The sequence below is a fragment of the Cyrtonyx montezumae genome, unplaced genomic scaffold (assembly GCF_038088225.1).
Source record: "Cyrtonyx montezumae isolate F1298 unplaced genomic scaffold, pur_monq_1.0 scaffold_44, whole genome shotgun sequence".
NCBI classification, from domain to species: Eukaryota; Metazoa; Chordata; class Aves; order Galliformes; family Odontophoridae; genus Cyrtonyx; species Cyrtonyx montezumae.
In genome coordinates, this window is record NW_027072050.1 from 873,400 (window position 1) to 901,318 (window position 27,919).

A 27,919-nucleotide genomic window follows, 5' to 3' on the forward strand; every position below is an offset into this window, starting at 1 on the left:
AGAGTGGCAGCAGCACTATCCTGCTGCTGCTGGGGGTCAAGGCTGGGGTGCTCAAGGCTCGGGAAAGAGCTCATCTGGCATTTACCAGGAGCCCTGTGTATGGCTGTGTGCTCTGAGGTCATCCTTTGTTCTAATTTTGCACATGGTTCATAATTAATGTCAGACATTAGTACCACTTGCTGTCATTTTTCTCTCCTGGACAAGCTGTTTCCCTCAGCTCTCTGCACTGCCAAACCTGATCTCAGGTCTCTTGGCTCCATCCCTTCAGCAGCTCCTGCTGCCTTCCACAGCCCTTGCCCAACAGCTGCCTGTAATGAGGGAGTGGGGACCAAGTGCTGCTTGTCCCATGCCACTATCTGCGCAGCCAGGCAGATAGCTGTGATGCACTGTGGGTTGCACTGACACTGGCTTCCAGCCCAGCAGCGTGGCCTTGTACTTGGAGGCCAGCAAGAGTCAAAGTCACGAGAAAGAAAACGGAGCAAGTCATAGACATGATGCTGTGCGGGGCTGGTGGATAACTGTTGCTCTCCAAAGGATTTCTTTCCCTCTTCAGCTTCGTGCCTGCCTGGCTTTTCTCTGCAGCTGGGAGTTTGCACATGCTGTCGTTCAGGCTCAGCAGGCACAGCTTGACCTCTGGGCAGTGCTGGGCTCCCTGCTGCCACCGAGCCTTCCTGATGCTTCGCTCCAGGTGGTGTGCTGCGTGAAGGTACAGTGAGAGCCCTGTAAAGGTAATGCTCGTTTTGCTGACAGATTTTGCATGAAGGTGTTGTTATCCATACAGGAGATTCCAAGCGTGGAGAGGACTCCCATTCCAGGGGAAGCACAAAAGGTGCTAGGACTTGCAAAGACTGGAAAATACTCATTCTTCTTTCTGTGGTTCACAGATTTTGTGCCATTTCCCATTCTCACAGCAGTGGGTGATGATGAGGAATCTCTAATCCAGTTTGCTCTTCTTACAACATTTGTGCACATCCAGGCTTTGTGAGCAGAAGCTCACACACCTGCAGCCTTTCAAGAAGCAGCTTTTGTTTCTAGCTTCTTATAAGTGAAGACAGGATGCTGACTGTCACCTCACTGGCTTTAGTGCCATCTTTCACATTTTCTGCAATAGCTATGCAAGATACACACTTTAGCCAGAACTCAAGAATTAAATTATGTGCTAGATGTCTGGAAATGCTAGTTAGAGTGAGGAAGCATCCCTTCTTCAAATGTCTGTCCCTTTTCTGACACCTTATTTTAAAATAGCAGAACTGGATAGAGGTAAAAGACCTCCTCCGTGAATTCATTTTTGAGGCAGTATTTCAAATGTGGGGATAAAACATAGACATGCATCTAAAAACCTGTCAAAGGGGAAGCATACAGCGGGACTGAAGCATTAGTAAATAGCCTTGTTATTCAGTATAGAAGGAAAATCCTTCAGAGGGCACTTCCTGCCTGCACCTCGCTGGCCTTGTCAGTGCCAGGAGCTGGTGCAGGGTACGTGCTTGTTTCTTGGATTCTTGTTTCCTCATGCATCCAGAGATCACACACAGTTGAGTGCCTTGTGGTCATTAGCAAGCTAGATGCCTTTTTAGGAATGTTACATTAAAAGTCTGAATAATGTTTGTTTCTTGATTTGCTGTTCAAATGCGTAGGTTTCTGAGATGCCCTCTGCGCAACTACAGAGTGTAGTACTGAAAGAAACTCAGCAATAGTACTTTCAATGTATGAAACATAGTTTCCAGGATTTACAGCCGCCTAATTCCCTTAGGACTTATTCCCATCGGCTACTAATGGGTGTACGGGTGACCTGAGTGACATTGTAACACGAGGCCTTCCGCGCAGGCACTTGCAGGCTTTCCTCACTTCCTAACAGGGGATGAAACACCTACAGCGAGCACAGCTTCAAATCCAGAAGGTAAGAGTGTGTGGATGGGAGGGAAAGTGCAAGTGTTAAAGAGGAAAGGGAGAGAGGTGTGCACAGATAAGTGAAGAAAGAGATTGGGGCTGGTAGCACTTGAAAGCTTTCTGATCCTCAACCTGTCAGTATTCCTTCAGCACTGTAAGGCTAAATATATTTGTTAGGATTACTTTAGTCTTGATAGATGGATAATCAGAAGTAAGAGAACTCTGTTGTATGTCATTTTACCAATTTTACACAAGTTAGTAGATTTCAGGTTAGTCTGGGGCAGGAATGTCCATGGCTGATCACAGAACAGAGGTGCAAGTAGTGAAAACATCATATGAACTGGTTTCTTGTGCACTCCTGGCCAGAGCCAAAGAAGAAGCAGGTTCTACTGGCAGCCCTGTTCCAGAGCTTCAGTCTTCATGTCACCCTGTAGTGTCAGCAGTGCTAAAAAAATAGAGTGAAACAGAGCAAAGGAAGCAGGACACTGCTTCATCTCTACTCCTTATCACAGTGCTAAGAGGGCTGAGCAGATAGTGTGGGTGTCCTGGTAAATGTGACATGGCAGCCAAGCAGAACAGCAGCCCAGAGAGCAGATAATCACACTGCCAGCAAGGCTTGCTTCCTAAGTGCCTGAGTGTGCTCTGCCATGACCAACAGAGTGGAATTTTCCAGCTGGTTAGTCAGACTGCGCGTGCCACGCTCCTGACTCCCCACCGTGGCCGCTTGCTGATGCCCATTTAGCTGCAGGCTACGAACTGTGAGATTTCTCAGGGGCTTCTCCTGGGTCAGGAACAATCACTGGAAAAGTAGATCAGAGAGCTCACAGAGGAGGTGGCCTGATAAGCTGTGAACGTGCCTTCCCTCTAGCTCAGTTTCTGTAATGAGCTATGAGACAGTTTGTATTGCTCTGTTGACAGCGTGCAGCCAGCATCACTCCAGGACACTCCATGCTGCTGTCCAGGCTTCGTGTTCTTGCCCGAGCTAAGTCTGACAGCCTCCCAGCCACTGCCTCACCCATCTGTTTTAAGGTCTGCAACACAGGAGAGGAAGAAAGCTGAGAACTCAGCAAGGATGCTGGGTTAAGGAAGGAGACATCTCATCTGGTGTGATCACTCCCTTCTTGCCATGCTGCACGCTGGCAGGTGCAGCCTGCCCACAGCACCCTGAGTGCACACAGAGGCCTCCTGAATCACAGCCCAGCACTGCATGGACAGCTCGGTTCTTCCTGGGTGTTTAGGGAGACACAGGCCACAAAGCCTTGCAGCAGGCCCCAAACCCACATGGCAGCAGGCCCCAGACTCACACTGCAGGCCCCAAACCCATGCAGCAGGCCTCAAACCCACGTGGCAGGCCCCAAACCCATGTGGCAGGCCCCAAACCCATGCAGGAGGCCCTAAACACACGTGGCAGGCCCCAACCCTTCTGTCACTCTGTGTGGAGCAAATTTTTCGTTGGAATGCCATTTCTGAAGATCTCTGTGAACACTGAGCTTGGAATTCTTCAGATTGTGGATTTCAGAGCAACGTCCTACCAGGGCAAAAAGGTGTTTTTGTCAGAATTAGGAGTCAAATAACATGACAGAAAGGTGAAAAAAAATATGAAAGAGTAAAGAAAAAAATCCCCGAAGAGGAGCATAATTTTTCTAGAAAGAATTGATGGAAACAAAAGACAAAGTCCATCAGAAGTGGCTAAAAGCAGCTGGCTATAGGGGATTCTGCAATTCAGTGAAGGAAAGCCAAAGATGTGGACTTCCTACACAGATGTTTTATCTGAAATCCTGTGAATTTGAATTATTCTTCTTCAAGAAAGCTTGTACATAACTGGACAGATATCTGAGAGCAAATTGCAAAACCAGACCTCAGAAGTCAATAAAAGTAGCACTTGGATTTGCAGTCAAAGATCTCATTTGGGAATAGAAGACAGGGAACCCATTAATGTATGTTAAGGGAAGCAATTGTTTGAAGCAGGGATCTGGAAGAAACTTCTAGCTGCTAACTTTCCATTATCTACTGCAGGATCATCCATATTGATCAAGCTTTTATATCCCAGATCTCATGCACATTTTAGTCTGTGCCTGCAAGTGCTGTATGTATGGGTGTTTCCACGTCCACATTAACTAAGGTATGCTATAGCTCCTTGGTGTGTTAGTGTCAGTATTAATATTAAGTTCTGCTCAGCTCATCTACAGCAGCAGCTGGCTGCTTCTTCCAAATTATCATACGTAAATTCAAGGGTCAGGTAGACCCAGGCTTATATAATTTGCCTGGAATTGTGGTGAATTCATCACCACCAGGAAAGAGTAATGCAGGTTTAGAAATTTTTCTAAATAGTATATTCTACTTAAAAGAAAATTAATTAACACAGGGCTATTCCTGTCCTAAAAAAGGAGGTCAGACTAAATGATCACAAATGGTCCCTTTTGTCCTTGTAATATCCACATATACAGAGTTGGGAACTTACTGAGAAGAGCATAATGCCAATGGTAATACCATGTGGAGAATACCAGAGAAAATGGGCCAAGTTAAATTTGGACAAATATATCATCAGAGCAGCAGAAGTATTGCCATCCTGTTTTCCCAGCTCAGAGAAGGCAGACTTAACCCACAGTAGCACTGAACCAAGCCACTTGAAATATCAGGAAGGTTTTCTGACATTCTCCAGCTTGTACAGCTCAGTCATGTAGGATGTAATGTGATGTTGATGGAGAAACATGAAAGCCATTCCCCTGGTGTCATGAATTGCCAGATGAGGCATTTTAGGATGTTATTATGAAACATGGTACAGGAGAGTATGTGGCTTCACAGTGTCTCATCCTCAGAAACAAACCACACATAGAAGTTACAGTTGTACCCACTACTGCTACTCCTGCCAAGAAGTATTGCTCTCTGCTTTTGCATCGCTTGACTGCAAAACAATTGCAGTCAGACAGTATGGTGTATGCTGCATGCAGCATGCAGCTTCCTCTCAGCCCAGCAGCTCTTCAGTTTTGGTCTTCCTACCACATGGCTGTCCTATGGGATGCCATTCCCCCACGCTGAAGATTAAATCTTCCCCTCCATGACTTCCCAGGTGCTGGGACCCGCTCACACCCCTCAAGCCAGAGACTGTCCCAGAGCAGTTGCTCCCAACCTAATAACCCGTTTTCTTAGAGTCCAACTCCTGTTTGGAAATTGGATGAGATTCTCTCTTTCCAAGCTGCTCCTGGCTGCCCCAGCTGTGTGTGTAGGGAGGCTGGGGAGCTGGGGAGAGGGAGCAGCTTCTTCAAGCCATCCTAACAACAAGTGCAAACTCTGTGCTATTGTACAGTGAAGCAGCTGATGTGTGATGGCATCCTTGCTGGAACCCAACAAACTGCAGCAGTGAGTAGTGGGTGACCTGCAAGCTGGAGAAGCTGTGCAGCATGAAGAACAGCCTAGCCTGGGCTGCAGAGGTAGGGCAGTAGCAGTGTAAGTGCAATCTGGTTAAGGAAGGGAAGAAACAATGAAAACAATTTCCAATAAATGCCACACGCACATTAGATCTGTGTCTGCGTTAAACAAAGCGCATTCCCAATTAGTGAGCAAGATGTTGAATAGAGTTCAGTGTAAAAACACAATAAGTGAAGCAAAACAAAGATCCTTAAGAAGAACTTGTTTATGGTACGAAACCTGAATACAGCCTCTTTCAGATACGTAAGGCAGAACTGCTTGACAGTTTGTATTGCTGGGAGGAAGGGAAGGGGCTGAAAGGAGGAGTCAGAGATGGATTTGGGCAGAGAAGGGAATCTAGATCACTCCTCACATCTGTTCCCCCCTATTGGTGGTGGCATTTGGGTGAGATTTTCTTGAGGGCTGCTGTCTGTACCAACAAGGTGAAAATCTGACCATGAAGCAATGTTACAGCTCAAAGGGGAGCAGATTTGCATGTTTTGTTTGATCCCAAACAAAACATTTCTTTACATTTCTGCAAGGATTTTTCTGCACTTCGTGTGTTGCAAGAGTTTAAATTTTGACTTTTTGTTTCAAAATAGGGCAAAAATAAATGTTGAAATATTGGCTTTTCCCATAGGAAGGAAATGCCATTATTTGAGCAGTGCTGCTTAACACCAAGGAGATTCATTTGCAGAAACTCTGCTAACTTGGAATGAAGGTCATGGCTGCATAATTGGACTCTGCTCCCTGGGCCAAATGAGCAGCGCAAGATATAAAATTAATCCCAACCCCCAAATTAAGGTTACTGTAACAAGGAGAACCAGACCACGGAATTGCAAAATCCAGTGGAGGAAGATTTGAGGGATTGCTTAACATACCAGAAAATCACATCTTTCCCTGTGGCAATTAGCAACTGGGAATATTAACACCCGGGTTTCTGCACTTGAGATTCACAGCAGCATGCTTCCTAGTGCGTTCTTCTCAGCAGTTTGGAGACACTGAGTGCTGTCAGAAGGATGAAGCAATAAATGCTGACTGTTAGGTAATGAACCAGTGGGATAGTGGGCATAGCTTTCTGCTGGATGTTCTCCAACCCAACCCTGCAGCTGTTCCACCGGGCCTGAATATCTCTCTGTTATAGGAACAGAAACCCTGTGCAAAATCTCTCTAGAGCCCTTTGCCCAGATCTGCACTCTTTTAGGAGTTTTTCTCTCCAAGCTGGGCAGAGGTGTGGGCTGAGGGCGTGCTTCAGGAGGGGGTGGGTGCAAACAAGCTGTCCTGCGTCTGTGGGACATTATTTGTCTACTTGTGAGACTAACATTAATCTGTTCAAAAGGCCCTTTGTGAAGGAAATCACAGGGAGCTGATTTGGGAAAGCGGTTCCTTGCAGTGTCAGGTTGCTGCATGTGTCCTATTTTATAACTTGAAGGTGCCTGGAAGTTGCCGCAGGTAAAAGTCAAAATGAAATGTGGCTGAAGTTGGTGAAAGAGAAGGTCTAAGGCATTTGCCATCATGTGTTCATGGCTAGAGAGAGCACAAGAATATTAAATGGGGTTTAAAAAACTGGTAGGGATCAATACAGATTCTATGAGCCAAGCTGAGATGCAGGCAGAGAAGGTGGAAACAGGCAATTAAACACCCCTTAATCAACCATCTAGTGCAACTGCTGATATGGCCAAGTGCAGGGCAGCTCTGCCCCTCTCTGGGCAGTGCCAGAAATGCACTGTGCATGTGAGGAGCCCCTTTCTCACTGCTGTGATCACCCAGGCCTGCAGCAGGCAGCTAACCGTGGATCAAGTGCAATCCCATAGGGAGAGCTGCTGGCTGAAAGCAGGGGCAGAAGCCACGAGCCACCTCCTGTTCCCTCTATTGCTGGAGTCTGCACCACATAACCAGAGGCTTCTGGGAAGAAAACCAACTCACATTCCAATATGTGCTTTGTTGGAAGGGTGACTGACACTTTGCAGCACACGGGGGCTTGGGTTTCCAGTCCCAGCTGACGCTCACGTGAGCTGAGACCTCATTGATCCTGTGCAGCCTTTGGTAGGAAAACCTATGCCTGTTTCCTCTATTTACAAATGAGCCACTGAGTCACATGCAGCAATTTGCCTGGTGCAGGCAGTGTGTCCTTGTCTCCTGTTGCAGCAACAGCCTGTGTCCATGCTGATTTGGCAGAGGGAGGAAGGAAAAGGATAGAACCAGTCGGGACTGCAGGCTCCAAATGGCCCATTCAGCAAAGCCCCACATGGTCACGTCTGCCTGCTGCTGCAGGAAAGCCCATGTGTGTTGGGAGCTGTGACCTGAGGCTGAGGAGCACCCTCCCCTTCTTATTGAGACTGATGAAGACAGAGAGCTCAGAGGCAGTTCAGCTCCAGGACTCTGACACATGAGCTGACACTGAGGCTTTGGTCTGCTTCTTGCTGGAGGAATGACACTCTGGGGCAAGTTCTGGCTGCGCAGTGTGTTGCTGCTGCTGTGCACCAGGGCTGGGTACGCAGCAAAGCCTCTGCTCTGGGGTCACCTGGAACTGGGGTGTGTACCATCTCCCTGTGACCGACGTGTCTGGTGGGAACGGGAGCAGAGGTGCTGCTGTAACCTTGGCACTGGCTTGTATTTGGGAACTATTTTCTTCACTCTGCCCCACCTGGCTGTGTGATGCTCACAGCCTGACCTGTGCATTAATGTAAATATTGAAATGCAAGGCTGCTATTGAAAGGAAGCACAGCAGGAACCAGCATTTCACAGATCAGTGAGCAAAGGCAATGCCTTCTTCCTTGAAAGCAAAGCTTGGCTCCCTGACAGATCGTGTTGCTAACACATTACCTTTGCACACTCAGTGAAATCGTTCTGCCCTGGGACTTGCCTAACCCGCCACCAGGAAACTGCAGCTGTTTGGCTCAGGCACAGGCACATGTCCATCCCCCTGGGCTGCTGTGGACAAACTACCTCGGTGTGTCTGGATCTCCAAGGTCCTGCTCACACAGACGGGGCCAGGAATGAGTTGCCTGCTAGTGGGATGCAAGTATTGCTGTTCCTGCACACAGCCATCCCGAGGCAGGCAGCAGGGGATGGGGATGGGGATGAGAGCTGGTTCTCGATTAACAGCTTGCCCTGCTCTCTGTTTCTGCTAACTCTTGTGTGAGGAGGGAGAAGAAAGTGCAGTGATAGTGTTCAACCCAGTACGGACTGTGTGCAGCATCACGGTGACAGGTGCTTCTGTCCTCTGGTCTCCTGCAATCATCGAAGATTTCTTCAGTCTCCTCCTCCATGCCACTCCCCCACCCCTACTGCCATGTATCCTGAGCATATTACAGTCTTCCTTTCCTCTCTCAGGAGGCATTGCTCAGAGCTCTCTGCTAACGCTGTACCTTTCAAAGGAGAAAATCCTACACCCTGCCTTTGAGCTTCAAGAATCGAGGAACAAAACAACTCAGAATAATCCCCCAAGGAGAAAAAGACCTGCTGTCATCCTGCCTGACCACTGATACTTGTTCCAGGTGAGTGGTTTTGTCAGCAAATCTGAATGCATGAATCAGAGCGGGGCCAGGTCCAGTGGAGGGATAGGGGCAGGAGGGTGGATGGAGATTGCCTTGGGCACAGGCATGGGGGGCAGCAGGGACAGCTCTTGTCCCACTTTAGGAGAGGGCACTGCCCACAGGGGAGTGCTTTAGAAGTGAGTCTGTTTTAGAGGCTGGGTGCAATGCTGGTGGGCAGGTGGAAGCAGCTACTGTTGTCACGGGACATTGGTATGATTGGAGGCTATGGGGAGAAAAGCACATGTCCTCCCAGGATTGTATTTAGGCCCCAGAACCACTGCTCAGTTGGTGATCAATGTCACTGTGCTCAGCGGGGATGGAATTCCTGCCCCATGCATGTGCCCTTTGTTCCCCTTGCACCGAGAGCTGGTCCTCAGCAACCACGGCTGGGCCTGGGCAGATCTGCTCTCCTGCAGTGCCTGTTACAGAGGGATGGGTTGGCTGGCAAGGAGCTGGGAGATGAACATGGGCAAGTCCTAGTGCTTCGTGAGTGCAAAGCCCTGCCAGGGGCTGCTATAGCAACTCAGCAATGGCTGAGCCCACCCCAACTGGGCTGGCAAATGGAAGCCTTCAGCGTAGGCACTTCAGTGTCATTGCTTTCCGCGTGTGCTGCCCTTCTAAGGACAAGCAACGAGACGAGCTGCTAAGGCTCCAACTGGTGTAGGGATGAAAGTGTCTCCCGCCCATGGCCCATGAGCCAGCTCAGTCCTGTCCCACTCAGCACTGGGGTTAAAAAACAGGTAACAGCACAGCTGCTGGATGCAGTGCTGCTGGGAGAGTGGGACAGGAGGGGGGCACTCAGGACAGTGAAGTGCTCATTCTTGTGCCAATCCATTGCCCAGCCCCTCTCCTCCCACAGAGGTTCCCCTTCCCTCCTTTCCCTGCCAGCACACTTCCCTGCTGCTCTCCAGGGAGACCTCCCTCCCTGAAAATCCTACTGCTGTTGACATTAAACAGGATAGCAGAGTTTCCTTGGAGACGAGAGAAACAGTGGGCTCCAAAGTGCTGATTATTTCAGTTTCTGGCTGGCTTTCAGTGATGAAATAAAAAGAAAAGAGTTGTGATAGCAGAGGGAAGAGGGAGCCCAGGGCAGCCAGTGTTGCTTTTCCAGTGCCACCTCTTTACAGCAGGGTTTCCTGAGTGTGCCCCGAGCAGCAGAGCAGCAGCACCAACAGCACTGCTCTGGGACTGCCCCTCTTCCCAGGCCCCCGGGGGCCAGAAAACTGGAGAGAGTCTTCACCGTGGGCAGTTCTAATTGGGCTGACTTCTGCCAGTCCCGGGAGTAAAACTGGCTAATTAGATTAACCCTTCTGTGTTATTCTACATCAACATCATCAGCAGAGAGACAACGTCAGTATCAGTGTTTGGATCATTGTCACCTTTCCATTTGTCCCAAGTAGCGACAATGAAGTTTGTCTCAAGATGGCAGAACTTCAGCTTTGGGGAATACCCTGTGGTGCCACTTCCCAGTGGTGGCCAGGAGCTTGCTTGTCCTGGAGGAGCATCTCACAGAGGCTGTCACACTGATAGCCCCATCTGCTGAGACACGCCTGGGGTCCTCACTTGGACATTTCAACGAAGCAGCATTTTCTGGTTTATCTTTCAGTCTGGTGCAAGATTGCTGAGCAGGGTTTAAAGAGTGAGAGGAGTGAGGAACCAGGTCTAGTTCTGTGCCAATTATAAATGTAGACCTGCTCCAGGACACTGCTGGGGACAGTCCTGCTGAGCCTTGTCACACAGTGTGTGACTCCAGGAAAGGGTAGACGTGACCTGAGTGAAATGCTTTAGAGGGCATGGTGAGGGCGGGTTGATAGTTGGACTATAGACAATCTTAGCAGTCATTTCCAACCTTAATGATTCTAAGAGTCAATGATTATGAGTTGGAGGGACCGCAGAATGGCTGGGGTTGGTAGAGACCTCTGGAGATCATCCCATGAGTGTCCCTGCTGAAAGCAGTGTAAACTGCAGCTGGTTGCTCGGGACCATTGCTCAGGATCATGTCCTGGCAGTTTTTGAACGTCTCCAAGCACAGAGACCTCACAACCTCTCTGGGCAACCACTCCAATGCTCAACCACCCTTACAGTGAAAAAAGTGTTTTCTTTTACATGAATTCTTGTATTTCAGTCTGTGTCCATCACACCTCATCTGGTCACTGGGCACAGCTGAGCAGGGTCTGGTCCATCAACACACACCGTACTGTTAGCTGCCTTGTTCCATCTGCACAGGGATCCTGAATTCAATGTGCTTACATCTCCACCACATCCCTGTGAGCCCAGCAAGAGTGCAGCCCTATTGCTTTACATGGATCTCTACTTTTTACTCTCGGTTCCGCAGTGCTGTGCCCATTGGTGGAGAGGCATTTCAGAGGGGCTCCCGTCTGTGCTGTTCTCCCCAGAAAAGTGTGAGTTAGTGCCTTTGTCCCTTAGTGCCAAGCACACACATCTCTTCAATACCTCCAGGGAGGAGGACTGAACCATTTCCCTGCACAGGCTGTTCCAACACCGGACCACCCTCTCCATGAAGTAAATCTTCCTAATGTCCACCCTAAACCTTCCCTGGTGCAACTTCAGGCTCTTTACTCAGATCCTATCACGTGTCATCCAAGAAAAGATTGATGCCCTCCTTGCTGCAACCTCCTTTCAGGCATAAAAGTATTTTAAGAAACCAATCCTAGTGATGAGCACTGGTGGCCAACTGACAACAGTGGATTGAACTCCATTCACTGTGGCTTTTTGAGTCCATCCAGTTCAGTGCACCCCTAAATGTGGTTTGCCCTCAGCTGACAGGACACACTGAGTTGAACGTGCATCACCAGCATGATATATCCAAGGCTTCTTGTCCCTACAACTCCCAGTTTAGTATCATGGGCAAAACTGCTCAGCATGCACTCCCCACCCACACCAAATAATTGATAGAAATATTGAATGTAGAGCTGAGCTCCGGAGAGCACCACTAGTGACCGTCTGCCAGCCAGATGTAACCCCATGCACTATGGCCCTTGGAGCTCTACCATTGCTCCAGTTCATCACCCAGCATGATGTGAACTAGAAGGATGCTGCAAGGAATGGCACCAAAAACCTTACTGAAACCCCTGGAAGGTTACATCCATCACTTTCCCTTCATGCACCACGACCTTATTCCAGAAGGTCATCAGATCACTAAGGCAGGACCCTCCCTTGATGAACCCATGTTGACTATGCTGATAACAGCTTTGTTTTCTGAACAAAATGGTAAATGGGAAGATGGGCACACAAAACTCTGCAAAGTGCACAATAAAACAAAAACAATACTGTAAAAGTCTTCCTTCCCCATTTTTTACTTTTACCATCTTCTTACTGCTGTCCTTAAAATAGTCAACATTCCACTGATTGTGTGAAACCTCATTGCCAGGAACTAGGCATTAGTTATGCAACACTGGGCTTACAAAATATCCTTGTGCTTCCTGATCTAGCCTGGAAGTTATCTCCAGAACTGCTCTCTCAGATATCTTGATTCTTCTAGCAGAGCAGGGGCTGGAGAAGCAGCCTTGATTAGGAAGGCCTTCACCAAGAGAGCAAAGCTACTGCTTTCCTCCCAGGTAGTAAAATCCATGCCATTGCAGGCTGCTTATCTGCAAGAAGGCTGTTTTGACAACCTGCTGCTGCATCCGGAGGACTTCCAACTGATGCAATAGAGAATATTTACACTATTTCAGGCTGGCAATGCAGTGGGAATGTGCTATGGAGAGGGCTGCTGGATTGCAAAATGTGCAGATGGAGAAAGGCAGCAAGAGAGTGGGGACATTGCAGGAGCGAGTCCTGGTGCGTTCCTTCCACGTGATGAGTGTTGCTCTGAGAAGGCTGCTGAGCATACGGTGGAGCATGGCATCCTAGTGACTCATCCTGAACTTTCCCGTATCAAAATAGACATTTCATTTTCTTTGCACAAAAATACTTTTTCCCTGTATGTGTGGATGGGGACACATCTGGGGAACAAAGCAGGTGAGTCCCTCTGTAGGCTCTGTGGGTGCTGCTCCCACTTTCCCTATGCAGGAGTTCTTGTCATTGCTGTGATGTGGTCTAAGGAGAGCGAGGTCTGGGGGAGAGCTCAGTCTGCATTCTCCTCGATCAGTGTGGTTCTTCTCAGTTCACCGTGGCAAACAGGAAGCCTGCTTTGCCCCGGGCAAGCTGTGGTGGAGACTGCAGATTCCATTCACTGAGAAATGGGAGTGTTGCATACAAAGTGCCCTTGGCCTTCCCAAGATGTGCAGGGTGCTCTGGTGAGGAGTGAGCAGATTGGGAGCAAGAGTGTCTCAGAGGGTTTGACCCTTTATTTGGCAATTTGCTTTGCAGGAGTTTGTTTGCAGGAAGTCAGACCACATCCCTCCAGCAAACAGTCACAATTCTCAGTGTGGGGGCAGAAAGCTCTGGGATGGATGGATCAAGCTAACTTTGATCCTTTTTGGCTCAGGGAAGGGGCTGTTCAGTGGGTTTGTGACAGCAGTGGGTGAGATGTGAGAGGTGATGCTGGTAAGGTCCTACAGGAGGACACGAGAAGCGTAAAAGCCCTGCCTCATTCAGACCTGGCAGTGAAAAATTCGAGTGATCAAACCCATTGCTGGAGGGCTCTTCAGGGGCACAGGAACCGTTTCTTAATGGACCGTGAAGGCACAAACGTTCTTGTGGGGCTGAAGGCTGCATGATTAAAGCCTTCTTTATAAAGGTGGTTTGATTTTAGGGAAGCAAGGAGGCATCCAGAGGGACTTTCAGAATGGTTGATGCATCTTCTGCATCTCTCAATTCTTAAATATATTTAAAAATCTGCTTCTCAGTAGCAACTCATGTAACAATGGAAACATCTATTTAATAATTTGGTACAAAACTAAAATTTAAAAAAAAAAACAACTCCAGAGAAATCAAGTTGTATCATGAAGCCTGTTTAATGCCTTGATTTCATGGTGGGCATTTATCTGGTCCAAGCAGCAGAGGTGGTGTGCAGTCCATAGCGAAAGGGATCTCTGTGTCTGGGGGTTTCTTTGACTTAAATTCAGGATTGCAAATGGAGAGGCTGCCATTGCACCCCAAAGAAAGATCTCTTATCAGCCGCCGGAGTGCTGAGGTTCCTTTGTTCTCGGGTTGCCTGCACCCACCCGCTCTTACGTTTTCTTCGCAAACCCTTTGGGACATGAGTCGCTCTCAGCTCCCTTCCCTCCTGTGCTCCTTCCTGAGCAGCACAGTCAGAGCAGCGTTTGAGGGCCGACCATGAGCGAGCAGAGCCACGTTAACAGCCTGTTCCTCAACGAGGACGCGGCCAAGCGGCTCCACGCCGAGGGTCGGCTGCAGCGCCTGCGGCAGGCGGTCCAGAAACGTGCGGCGCGGGCCAAGAAGAGGATGAGCAGCATCACTGCCGACAGCGCCAAGAGCTTCTTCCGCAGAAACGCCTTTGTCCTCTTCACCATTGCTGCGGTCTTGCTAGGTATGGGGCAGCATCGGGCACCGGGTGTGAGTGTGGGGAAAAGCCTGTTTGTTCCATAAAGGTTTCATTTTATCGTACTGGTTTGGCTGGGGAGATGGAGGTGAAGGGGCACTGTGCTGCTGTCCCTGTAAGGGTGAGCACTTTGGTGGTAATGGTCTTGCAGGGAACAGAGCCTGCGGAGCAGCAGGGAGGCAGTGGTTCAGAACAAGGCTGCCATGCACCTACATACAAAGAGGGGGAGAGAGAGGGCAGAGAAAACTAGAGCTCAGCCTTGCAGAAAAGGATGAGTATTACCCTCCTTTGGGGAGAGGTGAGCATAAAGGAGAAGAGGAGGGAAGCCACACTGCAGGATGGAGTGAGGACAGGCCACCAGCTCGCTCTGACCCATGTCCATCTTCATCCCTTCTTGATCCACAGGAATCATCCTGGCATTTTCCCTCCGACCCTACCAGCTGACCTACCGCCAGATCAAGTACTTCTCCTTCCCAGGAGAGCTGCTGATGCGCATGCTCCAGATGCTGGTTCTTCCTCTCATTGTCTCTAGCTTGATTACAGGTGAGAAGAACTTTCTGGTGCTTTCAGCCAAGGCAATACTCAGCAAAGTCTGCTGCTAGCTGTTGCTGGACTTCCCCTCTGTGTCCTGGCTGCAAGTGCTCAAATAAGCAGGGCTAATAATGACAAACCTGAAACTACAGCTGTAGTGACCATGGTTTACACTCATCCCCCTTCTGGTTTGGTAGTGGTGTAGAGAAGCAGAAGGGTTTGTGCTTTCTCAGAAAGCTGGGGAGGGCACAGTGTGGTGCTTCCAATGCCCAAAAGTTGATCACTAAGAAGTATTTACCTGTTCCAGGTATCCTTACTGGAGCAGGGGGGTTGGACAAAATGACTTACGAGGTCCCTTCCAGTGTTAACCTTAGTTCTGATTCTGTGATTTCATTCAGCTTAACTTCGGATGTCAAACTTTGTCGTCCAAGTATGATTCAGGTTTCCAGTAGCCTAGGGAAGGTTAATTTGTGCCAATCCAAAAGGGTCAGAGTCGACACTCAGCTGTAGCTCCTGCCTCATGAAGGTCCTCGCAGAGGACACCCCAGGCAGCCAACCCTTCAGAGAGCAGAAGGGGCTGCAATGCGATCAGCTCTGTGAAACCTCCCACCAACAGGGAGTTGAAGACTTATTGTCCTGGGGGGGCATTATTCTGAGAGTTTTAGGAGGAAGTTGCTATGTTCCTAAGTTCAGACTAAGACCTACAATATGTTCTGCACCTTCAAAAGCATAATCAAATTCCTCCCATATCCTCATCCCCCTGGGGCTCCAAAGTGTGCCCCTGCCAATTCCTAGAGACTCAGCTCGCCATCCTTATCCCCTGCATGCTTTGAATCCTCCTCTAAGATGACAGACTTGCTTACCTTATCTGTCTGCCTGACTCCCCAGGAATGGCCTCTCTGGATGGCAGAGCCTCAGGGAAGATGGGTATGCGTGCTGTGGTCTACTATATGGTGACCACAATCATAGCAGTCTTCATTGGCATCCTCATGGTGATCATCATCCACCCAGGGAAGGGATCTAAGGACAAGCTTCACCGAGAAGGCAGAATTGAGCAGGTGCAGACCACAGATGCCTTCATGGACTTGGTGAGGTGGGTGAACCAGTTGGCTGCATGTGAGTCCATAGCAGTGAGAGCACACTCCTCTGCTGAACATCCCTTTGAAACGTCACAGCTTTAGGTATATGCAGTCAGGGAAAGAGATCTTTGGCTGAGTCTTTTTCAATGTGCCACTTTTCGCTCAGCTGGGGGAGGCCTATCACCTTTCTGCAGAGCTGCAGCCTTTGTCTCATGCTTGAGGGAATAGGGATTTTTTAGCCTGGGAAATTCTGGGGGTGATTCATTTACAGTCTTCTGCTGCTTGGACAGAAGTTGAAGAGAATATGGAACCAGATTCTTCTAAGAGGTGCACAGTGAAAGGCCAAGAGTGAGCTGGAACAAGCACAGTTCTGATTGAGCACAGGGAATAAACTGTTCCCCACAGGTAGCATAGACGGGGTACTAAGGGCCAAGGAGACAGATGAATCTCTATCCTCAAAGATACTCTAAACTCAGCTTAGCAGCCTGAAGAAATCTAGCATTGAATGGGGCCACCAGCAGTCATTTTTCAGTGATTTCTATGACTTAGAATATGGTGGTCATCATCAGTATTTAATGATGAGGTTGAGCCAACACTTCTTGGTTTGACTGTGTTCAGTGCCACTCTGAGACCTGAGGAGTGCACAAGGATCCAGTCTTGTGTCACTTCTCCACTGCAATTTCTGAGGTGTGTTATGTCTGACATGGTTACTTAAGAGTCTCTTCTCTGTTTGGGAAGAAAGGAAGGAACACCTCACAATATAGTGGTTGCACAAAATAATCTGAAAGGACTGGAAAACAGACTGAAAAATAATGTTTAATAAGACTTGGCTAGACAGAGCCAGAGCCAAAGGTAGTGTTTGCAGTGGTTCAAGGTGAACCTCCAGAGGGATCTGGGATTTATGCTTAATAAGCCAGAAAGATAGAAAGGATCATTTCTGAGGCATACCTTCAAGCTACTTCATTGCTCACTCCACTTGGATCTTTTAGGATTTTGTATGCGTGTGCAGAAAGGTCATCTAGATCCAGATCAGCTCCAGATCTTCAGCCAGACAGAAAGGATCTGTCTGCTCCATAGGCTGGCACTGTGGCTGCTGTGACAAAAAATACTGCTCTCAGACAGAGGCCTTGGCCATGAAGCCCATGTCTGCTGTCAAGTCAAACAGGACAATAACCCTTTCCTTGTTTTATCTGCAGGAATATGTTCCCACCCAACCTGGTAGAAGCCTGCTTCAAACAGGTACGAGATCCCACCTGACCTATGGCCTCCCTTCATGCACTGTGCAGTACAAACTATTCCAGCCTAATTCTACAAAGGGTGATTAGAGGGATTGCTCTTATACTGCCTTGGTGCTTCTCTAATTCCCAGCACTTAAGGAGGCATTGCAGTCATTAGTCTGTATAGTAGCATTCCCCATGCAAAACACCACGAGTATTTACCTGTGGTTAAATGGTCCTGTGTCAGTCCTAGTTTGCTAAAGAAAGAAAGTAGGAGTTTGTTTTGTGTTGGTGTTTCTCACTGCAAAGAGAAACATTTCATGTGGATTAAATAATCTCCTTTTTAAAGCTGTAAAAATTTGAAGATATAGGAAGTAACTACAGTGCAGAGAAAACTGAACAAGGATTAGATACAAGTGAACAAATCTGGGGGATCTGTCTGCTTAGTCCATCATGTAAAGACACAGCATTTGACTTGCAAGATTATAGATATATCCAAAGGAGAGAACAATCCTATCTTATGATCAGAGAGTAGAGATGGACTTAAAAAGAACAACGACTTAAAATGAAAGGAAGAGTTCAAATAAAGAATTTGATGCAGATTTTAACACTGAAATAGACTACCCAGGGCAGAATGGAATTCTGTCTCTCAAAATTGAGATTCAAACAAAAGGGGGATGTTTTAGCCATACTTGAGTCAGTAGATGGCATCTAGATGAAGTTCTCTAGATGCTCCAGTTTGACCTTAGGCTCTGTGAATTTTCCAGCCAAGGCATTAAGTCTGTGAGTCTGAGAACACGCACGGCAAGTTTCCCACTGAGGTCAGCAGGAACTTGTACTTTGTTCTTTGGGAAGGGATGCAACAGCCTGGCACTGTCCTGGGCTCCTGAGCGAGGGCTGGGAGTGCATCTGACAATCTCTGTCATTTCAGTATAAGACGCAGTACAGCACCAGAGTCTTCACCAGAACCGTCCTCCACAGCAGCAATGTCTCAGCGGCTGTGGCAACCACTCAGCTCCCCACGCCTGAGAACTTCACCGGCATCCTGGAGAATGTCACTCATGCCCTGGGGACCATCTCCGAGGTGCTGACCTTTGAAGAAGTCATTCCCATCCCGGGCTCAGCCAATGGGGTGAACGCGCTGGGGCTGGTAGTGTTCTCCATGTGCTTCGGTTTGGTGATCGGCAGCATGAAGCAGAAGGGACGGGCCCTGCGGGAGTTCTTTAACTGCCTCAACGAAGCCATCATGAGGCTGGTGGCCATTATCATCTGGTGAGGAGCACGGCCGGTTGGAGCAGGAGGTCTGCAGGTGCAGTTTCCACTGACCTGATGAGAAATGGAGTAGCTTTAAGGATGACATGCGTAGGAATAGTAGATGGGCACAGCTCTCCTTTGGCTCCATCAGGCTGGAGGGAAAAGTCTGGATGGGATATTTGTTCACATTTCATTTCCTGTTGGTTTTTGTTTGTTTGCTTTGTTTTGTTTTTACCTTAGAAATATCAGACACACCAGGACTTGCTTTCCCTGAGGCTGCTGGAAACGTCCTTGGAAGACCAGAAAGCTGAAGTGGAAGATCTCTTAGCCTTACCAGCAGGGGTAGGGCGTGAGGCTTTCCCACAGAAAGCTTTCCTTCCAACTGCTTTCCAGGAGCCTGACTTAGCTGAATCACAGTCACCACTGCATGTTTCCTGCCACTCAGGGTGGCACTCCTGTGCCTTAGCTCTGAAAGCTGAGCTGGGTTGGCAAGATCAACTCCAAGTTACTGCCTTTCAACTGGAGGTCCCCCAGATCCCAGCTCCTCCAGATCTTAGCTCCCCGTTGCTCCCTATGCCTGCATTTCACAGTCCAGACAAGCAAGGCATTGCTATAAAAGGTCTTCTTAGAAAGCAGGATTTTACCAAATCTTGTTATTTTAAGTTATGTTACTGTCTGTAATGCAATCTCTGAATGGGGACTTGTGGTAAGAGAGAGATGGGACTGGCAGAACATGTAAAAATGCCTGACAGGAAAGGATCTGTCAGCTCCACGTCTTGTCCCCAATTCTCAGTCACTCCAGCTTTCTTTCCCTGGTGTCCTAGTGGCAGTCTTATATTGAAGAGAAACTTCCTAGGCACAGGGAACAGCCTTACACAGACAGAGATACAGGGGAAGAGCAACCCTGAGCTCACAGCACAGCCATGCACTGCTTGGGAGACCCAGCCCCTCCAGGATCTTCTCCTTCATGGATGAGTCAGAATCTGGGGCCTTGCTTTCCTAAGGGGAGATAAGAGCTGCTCAAGGGCAAGGAAGCGGGAGCAGAGTGGCCAACAGGATTCTCTCTATTTCCACTCTTCATTCTCAGAGACCATTTCAAGCCACCTCCAACTGCCTCAAAAGGCAGAGTGCTGATGGGTGGGACGTTGGTTATGCCCAGGAAACAGCCTGAGCAAATACATTAGGCAATATTTGAAGACACCTCCTGACACCAAAACGCTGCTGGTGCAGGAGGCAGCACTGTCCCCTGAGCACGCCTTCCTGAAGCTGCAGCCTGCAGAGCATCTCCCACGAGTTGCTTTGTCCTGGGGAGGTCTGGTCACTACCTGCAGCCAAGACTGTCTTCCAAGAAAAAGGTCAGAGGAAATGAAATATTTGTGAAATCCTTTCCTGAAACTTTTCCAAACCTCCCAGGCTAAGTTGGAGTTTGGCATGTGGACCTCTGAGCTTTGTGCGTGAATTGCATGTGAGCTCCTGAGCTGTAGAGGCCAAGCCCTGAGTGGGGTGGCCATGGAGCTGGGATTTTCTTCGGTCCAGTTATTTGCTTATGTTTAGTTTAGTGCCCATGATATTCCCCATGTCTGTGTTATGGCCTAATTCACTTGAGGCCTCACTGGTGCTCATTAGATGCACTGTTCTGGGAGGGAAAAAGCTAGAAGAACTGGGGAGGATGCCTCAAAAAGAGGCTGCACATAAACCACAACTGCCTTCACAGATTGGTGTGCCAGTCCTCAGTACACCAGCTGTGGGTTCCTCTTCCTTGCACATGAATCTCTAAAGATAAGCACACAGGACACTTGCTTTCGCTCCCCCTTCCCTCTTACTTCTGTAACCCTGTTCCTCTCAGTGAAAAAGATCTCCTCAGCCCAAGCTCTGCTAGGAAATGAAGGGACCAGGAGGGCTCTATAATCCCCTCAGCAAGGCCATGAGGAGTGCCGAGGAGTGATGTAGGAGCCTGGAAGGAGGAAGAAGCCTCCACACACAGCTGTTTTTTGGCTCTGAGATCTCTCCACATTGCCAGAAAAGAAACCAGCAGTACGGCCTGCCAACCAACACGTTCCTGGTGTGCTGGCTCATGGAGGATGTGCCCAGAAAGCATGCACTGAAGCAGGTATGGTGGTGTGGATGTCAGTTCTGAGCACTGTCCGTGTGTTTCTGCTGCAGGTATGCCCCAGTTGGGATCATGTTTCTAATTGCTGGCAAAATCCTGGAGATGGATGACTTGGCGGTGATGGGGGGCCAGCTGGGGATGTACACACTCACTGTCATCGTCGGGCTCCTCATTCATGCCCTCTGCATCCTGCCGCTGCTCTACTTCATCGTCACCCACAGGAACCCCTGGGTATTCATTGCAGGGCTTCTTCAGGCCCTCATCACAGCCCTGGGCACCTCCTCAAGGTACAGTGGCTACATCACCTGGGGGAGAAGTAAGGTTGGAGATGGTGTGGGTATTCTGGGGCTGCTGCTCAGTGCTTTGGCTGCCCTCAATGCAGCGCTCAGGTCTCACTGTTTCAGGCACTGACAGCATTTTGCACTGGTCCAGACAACTCATTGCAGAGCAGAAAGATTCCCAGTTCCCTGCCCAGAAGATCTTATCGTGTGGTTGTGTCTACCCATGAGTGCATGACCTGCAGTCTTCCTCACAAACACTGTGGTTACCGTGCTTACAGCCCTGAAACACTCAGCTCAGGACACAGATCAAACCCCACTGAATCCCAGCATTATTTCCCATGCACACACCTCCACACACACGTGCCCACAAACATTTGTACACTTCTGTTTTCCAGGCACACACGCTGAGTGCAGCTGGTGTCAAACTGCCAGGTCTGTCCTCAGTGACTCACACAGCCAAAGCAATGCGCTGTAGATTGCTGTCATGCCAGTTTCTCCTACATGCATTTTCACACTGAAACACAAAAGATACACAGACACACTCACATTCTTTTCTTACGCTGAGTTGGGAAGGGGAAAGGACATGAGTTTTAAGAGCTGGAAAAGATGTTTCAGTCTTGAGGCTCCATTCTGTGCACCCAGAATCCCCCAAATCCCCTTCTCCTGGTGTTACACTAGCACCACACAGCCCACGCCCAGCCCCCTGTGGAAAGCTGTGTCTGAACGTGCAATGCAGCATGCACCATACGGAGGAACCCTTGCTTAGACTGTTTTTTCTCCTAGCAGCATCTGGCCTCTGGTTCACATGGCAGGGTGAAAAAGCAGGTGGGTAAGGTGACAACCCAGGCAGTGGCTTGGTCCCCCTAGCACAGCCAGCACATACCTAATTTGTGCTGTTTTCTAAATTTCTTTCAGCTCAGCGACTCTGCCCATCACCTTCAGGTGCCTGGAAGAAAACAATGGTGTGGACAGACGCATCACGAGGTTTGTTCTGCCCGTGGGAGCTACCATTAACATGGACGGCACCGCGCTGTACGAGGCCCTCGCTGCCATCTTCATTGCTCAGGTCAACAACTATGAACTCGACTTCGGACAGATCATCACAATAAGGTGACTTGTGAAAGGATTATGGGGTTTTGGGAGGGACCCCATAGCCAGCCCTTGGGTAGGCCAGTTTTCTTGACTTGCCTGAGGGGCTTTCAGATTCCTCTTCTATTTAGAGGTATGGATATGGAAGGTGAAACTCCCAGGCATGGAAGCAAACAGGGCTTGGGTGCCATGTCTTTGAGCCTTCCTTGAGACCAAATTGCATTCCCAAGTAGGGGCCACATCCTTGGGCAGAGCTGCTGTGTGCACTCTGCCAACGATGGTGCCTGGTGGCAGGGGCTGGGTTCTGTTTTGTGCCTCACATGTCACCTTCCTTCTCTGTGACTCAGAAAGGCTGCTAAGATGGTTCATAGATGATGTGCTGAGTCCTCCTGATGGTTCTGCAAATGTGACTGCCTGTATTTTTCCCTCTGCTGAGAGCTGTGCTTTGCTTTCCCTCCAGCATCACGGCCACAGCAGCCAGCATCGGTGCTGCAGGCATTCCCCAGGCAGGGCTGGTGACCATGGTTATAGTGCTGACCTCGGTGGGGCTGCCCACTGAAGACATCACGCTGATCATCGCTGTGGACTGGTTCCTGTGAGTTCTGTGCTCAGCAGCATGCCCTACCCCGTGCTCCCTGTGTCTGCACTCTCAGTGCCCCTGCTACAAGCAGACTCAGTGATCTGAATCAGGAGGCCTTTGCACAGAAGTCCCCTCTCTGTTCATTCTGGGGTCTTCATGTACTTCGGTGACCCAGTGCATCAGAGTTCACTTACAGATCAGCTTGGTGACCAAGCAGCATGTCCATAGTTTGCTTTATCTTACAAGAAAACTATTGGGAATAGGGACAGGTTGTGTCAGTAACAGACAACTTCGCTCTGCTGAGTGCTGGTGGCTCTGTGCTACCAAACAAGGACAGTGGGATGAGACTGGCTGGACAAACCCGAGCATCTCACCAGCCACACTGCTCCATTTCCACTTTTATCCCTTTTAAATTCGGGGTGACTTCAAGGAGCTCTCTCAGGAACTACACTGAAGAATGTCCTAACTCAGAAATGCACTGGCAGTGTTTTCTCTGTTCTTCTTGTGTGTTGCTGGTTTGTAGCCAAAGCAGCCCAAGTCTGCTCCCAGCCACAGCTGAACAGTGGGAAACAGCCTGGCCCAGCACCTCCATTCATCCTGGGAGATGTGCATAAGATCAAAACTGGCTGGAAAAGGTCACACCTCCTAAGATACCGAGTTATATCTTGCACTTACCCAGGAGGATTGTTTTCAGTAAGGTACTGAAAGTCCTACGTGCTGTTGCAGCTGCTGCAGGGTGTTTTGGTTTGCTCGACTGACGAGCAATATTTTCAATATTCAGGTTTATATACCAGGTTTACATCAGGAAATATTCTTCATCCCCTTAGCTGTAAGAAGCTACATTTCACTTTTTTTCTCTAATTTTTCAGAGACCGCCTTAGAACGACCACCAATGTCCTGGGGGACTCTCTGGGTGCTGGCATTGTGGAACATCTCTCCCGGCACGAGCTGGATGCGCAGGACTGCGAACTTGGTAATTCTGGGATAGAGGAGAATGAGCAGCCCTGGCAGCAGGTCTGCCTGCACAACGACAGCCTCAGGCGCCCCAGCAGGGAGACAGCACTGTGAAGTCAGGCAGCATTGCACACTCATGGTGTATAAAGCCAAGACTTGAAGCAGAAGTCTTGAAGGACAGAGTGGAGGACAGAGCAAGACAGACTTTCCAGCATCTACACTGTTCTCCTCCCCAGAGTGCAGTCTCCCCTGATCCCTTTTCTCCCCCATCTCTCTCTGACTGACATTAAAAAGGAGAAAATTAAATGGCAAAGAAACTTTTGCTCTATGAAAGCCTGATTTAGTCATTCTTCCTGGAGTCCAAGAGTTAGACCTGAGCAAATAAGGCGCAGTGAATGAGCTGGACCAGGAGCTCCCTCATTTCTGAGCTGAAGTTGAAGCATAGTTAAGTGACAAGGTGGGTCAGTGGCACCCCACCTGCAGACTGGCACCAGGATATTGGCATGATGAGTATTGCTAATCCTGCAGCTGCAGAGTAGCAAAGCCTTCACTTGGTCAGTAGCTTCCCCTGAAGCACTTGGCAGCTTTGAGATCTCTGGTGGGCACCAGAACTCCAGCTCAACTCTTCACTGGCCAGTGCTTATGAAAAAACTGTTGTCCTCCTTATGTACACTCCCAGCGTTTGCACAGTAAGACCACCAGTGCTTCCTGAAGTCTTCTCACCCCTCTGGCAACCCTTCTGGCTGTGGGTATGGAGGTCTGGCTGTGGCTGTTGAGGTCTTCTATCTCTTGAAAGAAGATGGGATCATGGAGTAGGGACAGGGCTGTGCTGGCTGACAGCACAGAGGTCAGAATGGTTTTCCATTAATGGAAGCCATGAAAGAAGTATGAAATAGTAAACAAACAATTGATTAGATGCACTGTCCAGCCTTCAAACCAGCTCTCCTCTCAGCTGAGCTCTGCCAAACAACAGTTATCTTCATCTTTTCCTAAAAATCTGTTGTCCTCTTAGTGAAAGCAGAAGGGGAAGTGCAAAGCTTCAGAGCAGCCTGCCTCGCGGAGCAGCTGCTGCAGCCTGCATGCTGGCATGCTCCCTGTCTGCTGTTTCTCAACTCTCTGAGAGGCAGGGACAGAATTACAGAACTGTCCTGTACTGTCTTTACATTAGTCACCTTCATCCGTGCCACAGGGAGAATGCTGCTGTCTTGGGCTTTTCTCACACTTAAGGATTAAACAATACTGTTGAAGCTGGTTGGACTGTACCTGCAATATCTGCTGCTAGAACAGGAGAAAAATGACAGTGTTTCTTACTAATTTTTACAAACTTTGATTTGGAGTCCAATTTTTGAGGCAAAACGGAGCCCTCCGGGCAGAAGGCCAGAACACGTGGTGTGCACCAGGGTTTGTTACTCTCCACATTCAAGGAAAGGATTATAAATGTTCTGAATATCTGAGCAGCTCCTAGGACAGTAATTCTGGGAGTATAGCTGCAGTTACAACTACAGGAGGGCATCACAATGCCTGAAATGTTGAAAGGCAGCTAAATCTGGATGCGCAAAAGCTTATTTTAAAAGGTCATAATTACTTCTTGTTTCTACTCAGAAAGAGAGCAGTTTTTATGGTTTTCAGTATATATGGGGAAAAAAATCAGTCTTTTATAAGACTTATGGAAAACTGAGCAGGAAAAGAGCCCCAGCACTCCAGGAGGAGCACAGACAATCCCACCAGGCCCTCGCTGAGCAATGCTGATCTCCAGATTATATGTCCCAATGCATTTTTTTCCTCCCTGACACAAACCTCTCCTTGACACAATGTAAGAATATTATTTCTTGTCTTGTCTCAGTGAGTGGGATAAGAAATCGTTATCCTCCTCCTCTTGGCATGGATTTGATTGTAATGTCTATTCTTCTCCCTTCTAGACTAAACAGTGCCACTTCTTTCAGTATGCCCTCTCAGGTAATTCCTGTCCTCTGGGGATTTTCTCCCCCTGTCCCATACCTTTCTCCATGTGGATTAAGAACAACTGGACAGAATGATCCACTGAAGATCTATTAGCACCGGGAAAGAACATTCCATGCACACTAAGATTTAGACCTTAGAGTCAGCTTAGCACAGGTACCAACACGCTACTCAGGGCAACTACCCACACCTGCAACAAATTCAAGTCTGCTCAGCTTATCTTAAATCCTTGTGAAATATCCAGGTGAGGTTAGACCCAAACTTTGATGAGATGGCTGTTTCTAAAGCCTGGAGTTCTACAGTATGCTGTGTTAGCTTGCATCTACAGTGGGGTAAGACAGCACTGACTTAGCACTGACACAGCTCAGCTGACGTGAGCCTAAACCATCAGAAAGAACAGACCTGCTTACAAAATCCAACAGTGCATGATGTTTTCACAGCAGCATGACAGCATTGCCTCCACCCCACTGATGATCCACAATAATTCCTGCATCATTTTAAGTAGAACTGCTGCCTAGCTCATAATTTCCCAGTCTGTGTTTGTGCAGTTGATTACTGTTACCTAAAGAGAGTAATTTCTATTTATCCATATTGAATCACACCTTCTTTGTCTTTTTTTTTCCTTCTCTTTTTTTGCAGATTATTTGTCCAACTTCTCAAGAAAGCATTGAATTCTACTCCTACTCCTGGAGAGACTTCCTGTATATATATATATATAAAGAGCAAACCAAGAGATGAACTGGAAGAAAAGATCATTGGATTGGACTCTAGCTCAAATGGGAATTGATTCCGGGAAGCCCTCCAGCTTGGGTTATGCAGAGTCAAACTAATTGATCGTGAGGGTCCCTTCTGGCTTTATAATATATGCACGTGCTTTCTGGTTTAGAGATACTGCAAAGGGTCCTTCTGATCGTTTCCAAAAGCCATCTGAAAGGATCCTAATGGTAACTTAGCAAAACTCAGCAGTACTCTAACCTGTTTTCAGTTGCTGTTAGCAGATATGTAAGCATATCACAAAAGGGGCTTTCCACACTGCATTACATCGGCATCATCTCAGTTGTTCCCCCCAAGCAGCACGCTCCAAACCTTGCCGTGTGATTTCCTGCCTTCAACAAAAGATAAACAGAGCACCAACGAGTGGACATCCCCTTTCTTAATCCCACAGGCCAGTTTGCTGCAAGGAATTTCAGAATCCAGCTGCTATTTTTTTAGCTCTGGTGTCCACCCATATTGTGCATCAGTTTATGATTGGGATTATCCATTTGTTTACAATACCCGAACAGTATTGTCAGGAATCTGCTTATATATACAAATATATCCATATAAATGTGTGTGTGTGTGTATATATATATATGACAGGGGTGCATATGCAGACATTCATATACACACAATTATTTTGTTGCTGCTCCAAGAAGGACAGGCAATACTGAACTCATAATCTACGAAGTTGCATATTTAAATTTGATACCCAGTTTGATTTGCAAAACTATTCCCATCTCTAAAACAATAGAGGCTGCTTTACATTAGAGTAACGAGTCTTCCAAAGCAAGGTTTATTTGGAAGGAGAGTGCTAATTGTGAGCTGTAGCTGCTCCCTATGTGTATATCCCAAGGTCTCGAGTCCCCACTCCGTCCAACTTTGCAAGGAGCCAAGCTTTTAAGAGCTCAGCCAGGAACACAGAAGTGTTTGTACTCCTTCCAGGCCCAAACTCTGACCTCGTACTAACTCAGCCTTCAGAACTGCGCAACTGAAAATATCAAATCATTTTATCAGCTGTCTTTTTGTGTTATCAGCTCTTTGGGAGCTTATATGGTCTTTACTGCAGTAGTGCAGCCTCTAGTTGCAGAATCACAGCGAGTTCCTTCTCTCGACCAATAACTTACTTCTGATCATTAGGTGGGCAATGTTTGGGCTGAAACATGGAGCTGCCTCAGTGCGTACAGCCACGAGGTTCTTGGATAGGACACACCCTTCAAAGGGAATTTTAAGAGAGAAAATATATAGAATTTGGGTTTTCACACCTCAGGCCACGGATCACATTAACTACATGGTATGAGCACATTGTTTCAGAAGACAGATCTGCCCATGAAATCTGTCCTGGAATCACAAAATCTTTTGCTCTCCCCAGGGATGAAGGCAGTAACTGGAAATCACTGCTGTATAGTGTTGTTGTCGCATTCGGGCAGTTTGACTGTGTTAATTCTCAAGGCCTTTCTTTCCACGCTGTGAGTTTCAGTGTCAATAAAGATAGTTTGCAAGTTTGAAAAATAAAGGGAATCTTTTTCCACAGTGCTCTTATATGATATTTCTTTCCTTCTTTTTTTTTTTCCCTACTCTTTTTTTCCCTCAGAACCATGACCCCACAGTCAGGGATGTCATGTTAAGCATTGTGTGTTACATGGCCTTATCTCTGTGTCTCTGTGTCATGGGTCAAGTGCTAAATTCAGATTTTTACAAGGTCTTTCCCCAGAGCCTTTCCTTTGATGCTGTCTATTGCTGTATGTCTGCTACAGCACAGCAGCATGGGGCTGGATTACTTACTGCATATGCTGTCATAGCACACA

The 27,919-nt window shown here is 48.1% G+C and overlaps 1 protein-coding gene across 4 annotated transcripts; it reads left to right on the forward strand.

Moving 5' to 3' along the window:
• Positions 1–675: 675 nt before the first annotated feature.
• On the forward strand, positions 676–27,634 carry LOC136055575 (excitatory amino acid transporter 4-like). Of its 4 annotated transcripts, XR_010622866.1 has the most exons (12): positions 676–728; positions 8,632–8,795; positions 14,046–14,289; positions 14,707–14,844; positions 15,721–15,925; positions 17,108–17,150; positions 18,060–18,400; positions 20,546–20,779; positions 21,689–21,883; positions 22,323–22,457; positions 23,312–23,853; positions 25,995–27,634. XR_010622866.1 is itself a non-coding variant. In XM_065747388.1 (11 exons), the coding sequence occupies exons 2-11, from the start codon at positions 14,076–14,078 to the stop codon at positions 26,024–26,026; spliced, it is 1,641 nt and encodes a 546-aa protein (XP_065603460.1). In that variant the 5' UTR covers positions 6,539–8,795; positions 14,046–14,075; the 3' UTR covers positions 26,027–27,634. The 4 variants fall into 4 exon arrangements, 2 of the variants coding, with proteins under 2 accessions (XP_065603460.1, XP_065603461.1); XR_010622865.1 differs by lacking the exon at positions 676–728 and having other exon boundaries at positions 6,539–8,795; XM_065747388.1 differs by lacking the exon at positions 676–728 and having other exon boundaries at positions 6,539–8,795; positions 23,312–23,415.
• The last annotated feature ends 285 nt before the right edge of the window (positions 27,635–27,919 follow it).